Here is an 11,344-nt window from a genome sequence, read left to right on the forward strand (position 1 = left end):
ACTTCACCAGGGGGCCACACCCTTCCCACGAGGGTGGGGGGCGCGCCCTACCCCCTCGGCACGCCCCCTACCTCGTGGGCCCCCCTGGTGACCCTCCGGTGGCCATCTTCTGCTATATGGAGTCTTTCGATGGGAAAAAAATCATAAGCCATCTTCTCGGACGAAACTCCGCCGCCACGAGGCGGAACCTTGGCGGATCCAATCTAGGGCTCCGGCAGAGCTGTTCTGCCGGGGAAACTTCCCTCTCGGAGGGGGAAATCATCGCCATCGTCATCACCAACGCTCATCTCATCAGGAGAGGGCAATCTCCATCAACATCTTCATCAGCACCATCTCATCTCAAAACCCTAGTTCATCTCTTGTATCCAATTCTTGTCTCCAAGTCCGGGATTGGTGCTAGTAGGTTGCTAGTAGTGTTAATTACTCCTTGTAGTTGATGCTAGTGGGTTTAATTGGTGGAAGATCATATGTTCAGATCCTATATGCATATTAATACCCCTCTGATTATGAACATGTTTATGTTTTGTGAGTAGTTACTTTTGTTCCTGAGGACATGGGAGAAGTCTTGCTATTAGTAGTCATGTGAATTTGGTATTCGTTCGATATTTTGATGAGATGTATGTTGTCTCTCCTCTAGTGGTGTTATGTGAACGTCGACTATATAACACTTCACCATTATTTGGGCCTAGAGGAAGGCATTGGGAGATAATAAGTAGATGATGGGTTGCTAGAGTGACAGAAGTTTAAACCCTAGTTTATGCATTGCTTCGTAAGGGTATGATTTGGATCCATATGTTTCATGCTATGGTTAAGTTTACCTTAATACTTTTGTTGTATTTGCGGATGCGTATAACAGAGGTTAATCATAAGTGGGATGCTTGTCCAAGTAAGGACAACACCCAAGCACCGGTCCACCCACATACCAAATTATCAAAGTACTGAACGCGAATCATATGAACGTGATGAAAACTAGCTTGACGATATTCCCATGTGTCCTCGGGAGTGCTTTACATCATATAAGAGTTTGTCCAGGCTTGTCCTTTGCTACAAAAAGGATTGGGCCACCTTGCTGCACCTTATTTACTTTTGTTACTTGTTGCTCGTTATAAATTATCTTATCACAAAACTATCTGTTACCACTTATTTCAGTACTTGCAGAGAATACCTTGCTGGAAACCGCTTATCATTTCCTTCTGCTCCTCGTTGGGTTCGACACTATTACTTATCGAAAGGACTACGATAGATCCCCTATACTTGTGGGTCATCATCATGCACTTTTCCAGATGGCTCCTTCGAAGGCGCCGAGTGTGGACGGATATACAACAGGCTTCTATCAAAGTCACTGGGCCCTCTTGGGTGGTGATGTCACGAGTGCTGTATTGGAATTTCTTAATGGTGGAGAATTATCTTCGGGCCTAAATGACACATCAATTACTCTTATACCCAAGGTAAAACATCCACAGTTCATATCTCAGTATCATCCTATTGCACTTTGTCCGGTTCTCTATAAAATTGCATCCAAAGCAATCACTAACAGACTAAGATGCATTATGGACGAGATTGTTAGCGAGGAACAAAGTGCCTTTGTTCCAGGTCGACTAATCATTGATAATGTTCTAGTAACATATGAGTGTGCATACTATGAGGAGAAGGAAAAAAGGAAAAAAAGTTTTCTTGCGCGGTCAAGCTTGATATGATGAAAGCATATGATCGTGTCGAGTGGCACTATCTGGAAGCGATACTATCAAAGCTTGGTTTCCACATCGATTTTGTCAGATTAATTATGAAGTGTGTGACTTCTGTGCGGTTTTCAATCAGGGTGAACGGTGAGCTCCTGCCTTTTTTCACCCCCTCGAAGGGACTCTGACAAGGCGATCCGATCTCGCCGTATCTGTTCCTACTATGTGGGGAAGGTTTCTCCTTTGCTCAAGAGCTATGATGGAGGTACAGTGGACCGAGGTTTGCGTGTTAGCTACCGATCACCTTGGGTAACACATTTGCTGTTTGCAGATGATAGTTTGATTTTCATCAATGCAAAAACAGAAAGTGCCTATAGACTGAATGAGATTCTCAGGATATATGGTGATGCTTCAGGTCAGCGTGTTAATCGTGACAAAAGCTCTATTTTCTTTTCTGCTAACACTCCTAATACTGTGAGGCACTCTATGAAGGCGGTTCTGAATATTCAAGTTGAGGCCTTTAGTGAAAAATATTTGGGTCTTCCCACGACAGCTGGGCGAATCGCGAGCGGTACTTTTGATCATTTAAGTGAGAGAGCTCGTGGAAGAATTCAGGGTTGGTCAGAGAAGCTGTTAGCATGTGCAGGACGTGAGATCTTGCTAAAGACAGTGGTACAAGTTATACCTACCTATCCGATGAGTACCTTTCTGCTGACTAAGAAGGTTTGTAAGAGTATAATTTTTCCTATGCAAAATATTTTTGGAGCAGTTCTCTTGACAAAAAGTCTATGCATTGGGTGTCTTGGAAGGATTTGGCTACACCCAAGTGTAATGGGGGAATGGGTTTCAGGGATTTACAACAGTTTAACCTAGCTATGCTGGGTAAACAAGGTTGGCGTTTTTTAGCCAATCCAGACTCGCTTTGTGCAAGGGTACTCAAGGGTCACTATTTTCCAGAATCAGATTTTATGCAGGCCACAGCACCCACGTCGGCCTCAGCTACATGGAAGGCGATCATAGCGGGTCGAGAGGCTCTCCAGATTGGGTTGATTTCCCGGGTGGGGGATGGCTCCACTATATCAGTCTGGACTGATAAATGGATCCCGAGCACCATTTCTATGACTCCAGAAGCACGACCACTAAATTCACAGGTGGAAAAAGTATCAGATTTGATCGATTCTGAGAGTTGGACATGTCGGCAGGATTTGATTCGGGAAACGTTTGGTGCCTCAGATGCAGCTGCTATACTTAATATTCCTATTCTTCAGGGCGGAGGGCCTGATTTTCATGCATGGGCGTTTGATAGATCGGGCAACTACACTGTTAAGATGGCATACCGAGCTCTCGTGACTCAGAAAGAGCGACTAGCTCTAGAGGAAGGGACGGCTACTGTGACCTCAAAGGATGACAAATAGTTGTGGAAAGCCTTATGGAAACTTAATGTTATTCCAAAAGTAAGAGTATTCTGGTGGAGAGTACTTCGTGGCATTCTTCCAGATGAATACACGCTCAAAAACCGTCATATTGCAGACGCTAGTAGCTGCAAAGTTTGTTTGGCCGGGGAGGAGGACATGTACCATGCTCTTATATCCTGCTCGCATGCTACACCTTTTTGGGAGGAGGCATGGGCATGGTTTGAGCTCCGGCTGCCAATTCTCTCGCGGGAGACATGGGCGCGGGATATCACACGCAGCCCACTGTTTTCAGATGATGATCGTGCAAACATTACAACCATTATGTGGTCTATTTGGCATTCTAGGAATCGGATCAAACATGGAGAGGTAGGGCGAGATCCTACTGCAACTATCCGATCTACCAAGGAGGCGATTGCTCTCCTTCAACTGCCCCGAAAGGCGGCTGCTACCTTGCCGGACTTTGGTTGGCACCACCTGATGTGGGCTTCATCAAGATCAATACAGATGGTGCGCTCAATTTCACAGATGGACGGGGTGGCGCTGGTGGGGTAGCCCGCTCGCCCTCCACGTTCTTAGGAGCCTGGTGTAAACCTTTCATTGGGGTGTCTGACCCACTGATCATTGAGGCGTTTTCACTGCGGGAAGGAGTCCGATTTGCTACTCTACGTGGCTTCCAGCATGTGATGATGGAGGTTGACTGTCTGGAGCTGGTGAAGCTCTGGGAAGCTCGCCACAATTCTCGTTCTATTGTGGCTTCGATTTTGTTAGAATTAGGAGAGTTTAGTTCTTTATTCACTTCTTTTGTTATACAACATGTAAGCAGGCCGGCTAACTTATCAGCGCATCTTTGTGCAAAACATGCATGCACTCTGAATGTGACTCGGAGTTGGCTCGATGAGACCCCTAGCTTCCTTGTGACCAGCCTGTTGGCAGACTGTCCAAGGAATGCTCTTGCTTAATAAAGCTCTCTGAGTTGCCCGCAAAAAAAACCACTGCATCTAAGGACTGTGCATGTCTTAAATTATGGCGCCACCCTTAAAGTGCTATGTGCACCGGCACATCCGTTTTTAATTTGTCCTTCAAAAAAATGAAAAATGTTTTCTTGAACAAATTTCAAAAGTAGAACAAAATTTTAAAACGTATTTTCTTAAAAACGGGAACAATTATTAAAACATGAGTACAATTATGAAATTCCAAACATTTATTGATTCTTTTATGTAGGATGAACAAATTTTAGCTATATATTGAACTTTTTGTAATATACACTGAACAACTTTTAACTACACATTGAACATTTTTGTGATAAACACCGAACAATATTTAAAACACATTGAACTTTTTTTTGTGATATACAATGAACAACTTTTAAATATACATTGAACATTTTGTGCAATATACGTGAACAAATTTTAAATACACATTGAACATTTTGTGATATACGCTAAACAAAATGTTAACAAATGTTGAATAATTTTGTGATATACGATGAACAATTTTTTGAATTATGAACAAATTTTTAAAACATGAACCAAATTTGAAACTGTGAACAATTTTCGAAATCATAAACAAAAAAAACGTTTTTGAAAACAAAGGATAAAATAAAAATGAAAAAGGAAAGGGAAAAAAAGAAAGAAATAGAAGCAGAAACAGAAACACAAAGAAAAAGAAAAAGAAAAGAAAAAATAAAACCAGAAAACCAGCAAAAAGGGAAAAACCAGAAAAAATATCGGTTGAGGGAGCCTTCTAGAAGGTTCCCAAAACCAGTTTGTCTGCTTTGACACTGGAATTGGGCCGGCCCGTTTCGTGGTGCTCTCTCGAGCACTTCAGCGAAAGCGTAACACCTCGACGCTCGCGAGCGTCAAATAGAAAACACCCTTAAATAGACCCAAAACAACCCAAAGTTAGGCGTATTCGTTGGCTAAATGTGCCGATGGGCCGGCCTGTTTCCTTGTTGTGTCGTGCCTGGGCCAGGGAGTGTGGCACGAGTGCCGGACCATGCTTGGTCCATTTAGATTGGTCGGGACGGCCCATCTGGCCAGGTCTCAATCCTATCGTGTGCGGTAGTAACCCTAGGCTCCTTGATTCATAGACAACAATATTGTAGGAATAGAAAAGGCACAGAAAATGAGATGACATATATCTCAATTCGTACATGCAAAAGGATATCATTTGAAGCATAGGATTAAAAAGTAAGTCTAGACTAATGTTTTTTTCCTTTGAAATGTGAAGTATGATTTCTATGAATCCATCTCTACAAACCAAAGGCCTCCAGAGAAAAAAAATCTACAAAATTCCTACCCTTCAAAATCGTTACAAAATTTCGGTAAACCAGAGAAGGCCTAAGTCAACGAACGGCCGACTTGTCATACGCACCCGCCTTTGCAGGTTGCAGCATCGCCATGTGATTTCTCCTTTTCTTCATCTCCCTACCGCGACTCCCGCAAAACCCCCTAGTTTACTTCCGGTTTGCGAGAAAATAGACAAGCGGACTGATTCACGGGCCGATGTGGGGTGGGTTGGATGCTAAACTTCATCTAAACAACATGGTCCGGACATTGGCAGACGATTCAAGGGTCTGCTTCAGAGATGTCCCTTAGGCCAACTCCAACGCACGACCCCAAACGAACGTCGTTTTGTCCTAACTCTGTTCATTGAGTCGGGCAAAGGGGCATCGTCCAACTGTTTCTACATCTGTGTTGGCCGTGCACCCAACCGCTAGATGCATTTCGCCTGGCCGTTTGAAATTTTTGCAAAGGAAATGGAATCTAAAATTTAGGCCCTACGGCCGTAGTTCATGCCAGTGGGCATAGTTATGCCGGCTAGAGCTCCAGCGGCCGGCACACATGCCAGCCTATAAAAATGATCATCTTCATAGTTTTTCGTCAGTTTGCGTCGGCGTGTTGGGTCATGTTTTCTGTCCGTTTCGACCCAAATAGATGCGACGGCGCGAAATCAAGTGCGTTGGAGTTGGCCTTAGTCTTTGGATTTGGTCCAGCCTTTTTTATGTTGTTTCATGTAAGACTTTGTTATCTTTCGCGGTGTTTTGGAGCATTATTACCACAAGTTAAAAGTCGGGCACGCCTTGTACCTGCGTTACACAAAAAATCTCTACTCCTAATGGAGCAGTTGGTAGTCTCGCTTCCAGATTTTTTTTCATCCCACCATTTTCGTCCGGTTTTTTTCCGTAGGTTAACCGTCGTAGATTTTTTTCGATGATGGTTTCTTATTCACCGGTTTATTTACCCCTCAGCTCTTTCCTTGCAAATCAGGACTTTCCAAACGTGCATGCAATCACGGATCTAAATTTACTAACTTATCCAAATCAACCGATACCTTCCATTATTGCAAATTTCTTTAGGAAACAAATAATAGATTTTAAGGAAACAAATAAAAGATTTTAAAGACACATCATACTTTACTAATAATCACTAAAAATCAAATCTAAATTAATTAACCTTACCTTAAATCACTCAATCACTTTAATTAGAAAACATTTTCTTTCCTAACTGCACCTCGCTTAGTGTGCACATAACAATCCGAAGTAATTAGAGTCACATGATTGAATCCATTTATTTAGAGCGACATGATGGCGTTCCGGGATGGAGGCCATGATTTCGTCGAGGTCGTTGCTACCTCCTACACTCAGGGTGTGTCGCCGAGATCGAGGCGAGCATAAGGAGCTGTGGCCACCGCCATGGTCACCTCATCGCAGGGGATGGAGCACGCCGTCGGCCTACAGCTTGTGGAGATCAGCACTTTCCAAACGTGCACGCAATCACGGATTTAAATTTACTAACTTATCCAAATCAACCGATATCTTCCATTATTGCAAATTTCTTTAGGAAACAAATAATATATTTTAAGGAAACAAATAAAAGATTTTAAAGACGCATCGTACTTTACTAACAATCACTAAAAATCAAATCTAAATTAATTAACCTTACCTTAAATCACTCAATCACTTTAATTAGAGAACATTTTTTTCCTAACTGCACCCCGCTTAGTGTGCACATAACAATTCGAAGTAATTAGAGTCACATGATTGAATCCATTTATTTAGAGCGACATGATTGCGTTCCGGGATGGAGGCCATGATTTCGTCGAGGTCGTTGCTGCCTCCTACACTCAGGGTGTGTCGCCAAGATCGAGGCGAGCATGAGGAGCTGTGGCCACCGCCATGGTCACCCCATCGCAGGGGATGGAGCACGCCGTCGGCCTACAGCTTGTGGAGATCACTGTTGCTCTTCAGGTCGCGTGGTGACCGGATCTTGCCGATGTGTCCCTCCCCGATGACCTCCTCTTCGCCCGGTTGGCCGGCATGGATCTCGCCACTACTGCCCTCAACTTCTCTGCCTCGAGCTCGACGGTCAGCCACCATGGATCCCCCAGCTGGAGGGTCACGTGAACCAGCCGTCCTCCCATGCTGCAGCGGCGAGAAGGTGACATGGCTCTCCGTACACGAAGAGTGGAGTGTGGAGTTCGGTCAAGTACTTATATACTTGGCCTCTACTGCTGATCCATGTACATGGAGAAGAACAGACAACCGCTCATTCATACTTCGTTCCACTCCTTTGCGCTACATTACTGGAGGTGACATTTTCCTATCTCTCTATGTTGTAACAAGCCTGTTGCCTGCATAGTTAATGGGTTTTTTATTTAAATTTATCGCTGCTTAGTGCTTTGTTGCAATTGTTCACGCAAGATTCTTATATATAATCTGAGCGTATGTAGGCATACTTAGCTTTGCTATTCCATTTTTTTTGCGCATAGAAATAAGAGTATTGTCCAGGTTAGGTATTCAATTGAGTATGGTATTTGGATTGCTATCAGAATGTCTTTTCTATGCATGTGATTTCTCACATCTGGTTATAATATTTGTGAAGACATGCATTGCACGTGCACTTGGAAGCGGGCCCGTTGCCCGCGCTGGACGGCGCCGACGCCGGCCCGAGCCACCTCGTCCGCGTATTCTTGGAGCCGTGGCTGGTCGATTTACATGAAATTAATTCCCTCAGTTCTGGTGGCAAATATAATACACATAATCCATATTGTTATGCACTAGCGTGTATGTATGAAATAGATGGATTATGGTCCCGTACCCAATAAGATGGATATGTGTGTGTGTTAGAGAGAGAGGGAGAGGGGGATAGAGAGTGAGGAAGACGGAGGGAGAGTGTGTGTCTGTGTGTGTGAGAATTTGATGGTAAAAAAGGTCGCCAATGTCGTAATATTGAACTCTTAAAGTTAATGTGGCCCCGTTGCAACGCACGGGCGTTCTTCTAGTAATAATAATCAAACTGGCCTAAATTCGACGGCCTCGACAATAAGCCCGCGCTTGGGGTACCACTCCAACACCTCGAAGCTCACCATCACCTCCTCCTCCTTCACGGCCATGGCGTCATCGATACGTAGCCGTCCCATCTCAATCTCCGACCACCGGTCGTCACGCAGCGCCGGCCGCCTCACCCCGTCGTCGCCGCCGTCCGCACGGGCCACGCCCCTGAACTTGCGCGCCTCGTCGTCGTCGGGGCGAAGGCACACGGCGTGGCGCGACGCCGCGCGCCCGCCGACTGCCACCGTGGTCTCCTGGTCCGGGAAGCTCAGGCCGCGGTGGCCTTCGTCCGCCACGTCAAACACCAAGTACGCGGCGTAGTCGGTCGCCGGCGTCAGCGCGGCGGCCGGCAGCCGGCCGTAGATGTCCAGGCCGGTGCAGTGCACCAGCTGCGCCACCTCCGCGAACCTGAGAAATCAGCACGACCAGCAAGAGATGAGGCAGATCAGTAGATCATACAGTGCGAGAATTGATTAGGAGATCTCGAGAATTATTTATTTGCGCGGTCCATGCAGATCTCGCAGATGCATACATCACTGAACGCCGAGTTGTTTAATTATGCGCTGTGTGTGGCGTGGCTTGAGCGGACAGCACCGGGTGAGGTCGCCATCGGACCTCGGAACTGTTTTCCGACGTTGACACGGCTGAATCTACGCGGCGCCTGTGGTCTCCGCCGCGCGGTCAAGAAGAGGGAGTGCCTGCTGTGTGGCGGTGAATCGAAGCTTCGCGGAGCGGCAAGTCTTCTCTTGGAAGCAATCAAAGGGAGAAGAGTCAGGTCAGGTGATGCTCACTTCTTGTGCCCTTGTGCTTTGGCTGGCACGCTAGCAAGACTGGAAGACGTGAGCTGTAGCGACCGGCACCGATCAGATAGGATCGCGCTTGCTATTTGTTTTGCAAAGCTCGCATCTCTCGAAATCATGGTGTCCTCTGTATGTGTGGCTTAAAGTGTTGTGATTGTCGGGATTACGTATGCCAACCATGAGCGTGATGCAACTGACAGATCGAAAAATGTTGTTTAAAGAAACACGATTGGACAGGATCCCAAATCGACAAGATAAGATATAGTACAACAAGAAAGATGGCGTGGGGCACATCTACAACTAGTAACCGATAACAGCATGGTGCATGATCGATCTGTAACCGGCAGGAACTTTTAATCGGGAGAATCCGCTTAAAGAAAAGAAGAGCAAGGATCCCGAAATGATGGATATACCTGGAGCGAGGGTGAGGCGTCCATCTCCAGCTGAACTCGCCGTCGTCCCACGGCAGGCTCAGCTTCCTGGCTGACAGCGCCACGCACTTGGCGCCGCTTCCCCTCGCCAGCCACACCGCCGTGTCGCCGCCGTCGACCAGGACGGCGCCGTCAGAAAGCCGGAGGTAGGCGTCCTTCTTGGATGACAGCGGCGGCGGGCGGCCGGAGCAGCAGCGCAGGAGGACCGCACGGTAGTCGGGCGGGAGGAAGCGATCCCAGACGGCGTCGGACTCGGCGGCCTCGCGGAAGGAAGGGGACACGGCGGCGCAGCGACAGGCATCGCGCGGGGAGGTGAGCGCCAGCACGTGTGCCAGGCAGCTCTCCGGGAGGTCTTCTAAGCGGGTGACCTCCTCCTCCGCCGTCGCCGTGCTAGCGGTGTCCATGCCGTAGCTTCTTGGTTTCTGCAGCGGACGTGGGTTTCGCTGCTTGTCCGGAGACGAATAGTAGTTTGTTTCACAGCAGGAAAATTGGGAACAAAGCTTATTTATAGGCAGCACTGCCTCCAGCCAACCTTTTTTTTTGACATTCCTGCCTCCAGCCAACCTGATTTGGCGAGCGTAGTCGTACGGTTTACTGTTACTCGTCTTAGCATGGAATGCCTAATGTTTAAGGTGGGCGTTATGCGTCAGCAACAAAAATAAAATCATTCGGCTCGTCAGCCGTTCGATCCCAAAAGTGTACTCCACGATGTTTCATCAAGACGAAAGACGAGTACAAGCTCAGAATGCGAGTAAGAGCATCTACAAACGGATTTGGCAAATCCGGCCCCTCAAGGGTCCGTGGACACTAACCGAATACTTCTTAAAAAATGCAATTCACATCCAGACACCTCAATTACCATATCTCACTATACAAACTCATCATGTTTGGCTATGGTGGAGTTCATCCACGGCTGCCCTTGCCCTTCCCGATGCTTTTGCTGTCCTTCTCGCGGAAGTACCAGTCGAAGACGCAGTACGGATTGAGACAGATCTACTCGTCACCGTCGTTGTCGTCCTTCTCCTCCTTCGATGCTAGTCCGGCCATGGCACGGACAACCCGATTTTGCTCACGGGCGAGGGCGTGTGTGTTCCCCTGTTGCCGTTTCTTCACAATGCGGGCACAGATGGCTTCCTCCTTTCCGGCCACCCGCGCCACCACATTAGTCGCGATACGGGCCTCGGCGGCCCTTATCCTCTCCTTCCCACAGCGGGCCGCCCGTCCCGGTAGGACTGATACGTCTTCGTCGTATCTATTTTTCCAAACACTTTTGCCCTTCTTTTGGACTCTAATTTGCATGATTTGAATGTAACTAACCAGGACTGACGTTGTTTTCAGCAGAATTGCCATGGTGTTATTTTTGTGCAGAAATAAAAGTTCTCGAAATGACCTGAAAATCAACGGAGAATTATTTTGGAATATATAATGAATATTGGAAGGAAGATCCACGTCAGGGGTGCCCCACCTGTCCACGAGGGTGGGGGGCGCGCCCCCTGCCTCATGGGCCACCTGACGCTCCACCGACCTCAACCTGGACTCCATATATTCACTTTCGGGGATAAAAAACCGAGGGAGAAGGATTCATCGCGTTTTACGATACGGAGCCGCCGCCAAGCCCTAAACTCTCTCGGGAGGGCTGGTCTGGAGTCCGTTCAGGGCTCCAGAGAAGTGAATCCGTCGCTATCGT

At 47.0% G+C, this 11,344-nt stretch overlaps 1 protein-coding gene across 1 annotated transcript; it reads right to left on the reverse strand.

Moving 5' to 3' along the window:
• Positions 1-8,312: 8,312 nt before the first annotated feature.
• LOC123151928 (F-box protein PP2-B10) lies at positions 8,313-10,148 on the reverse strand. Its single transcript, XM_044571557.1, has 2 exons — positions 9,640-10,148; positions 8,313-8,834 (listed from the first exon to the last, which is right to left on the reverse strand). Exons 1-2 carry the CDS (start codon positions 10,059-10,061, stop codon positions 8,387-8,389), a joined length of 870 nt encoding a protein of 289 aa, XP_044427492.1. The 5' UTR covers positions 10,062-10,148; the 3' UTR covers positions 8,313-8,386.
• Between the last annotated feature and the right edge of the window lie 1,196 nt (positions 10,149-11,344).

The sequence above is a fragment of the Triticum aestivum genome, chromosome 7A, assembly GCF_018294505.1.
Source record: "Triticum aestivum cultivar Chinese Spring chromosome 7A, IWGSC CS RefSeq v2.1, whole genome shotgun sequence".
Taxonomy (NCBI): Eukaryota; Viridiplantae; Streptophyta; class Magnoliopsida; order Poales; family Poaceae; genus Triticum; species Triticum aestivum.

Coding starts and splice junctions, on each gene's coding strand:
- LOC123151928 (XM_044571557.1), bottom strand. CDS start 10,061: ATGGACACCGCTAGCACGGCGACGGCGGAGGAGGAGGTCACCCGCTTA. Junction 8,835..9,639: donor ACGCCTCACCCTCGCTCCAG/GTATATCCATCA, acceptor CTGATTTCTCAG/GTTCGCGGAGGTGGCGCAGC.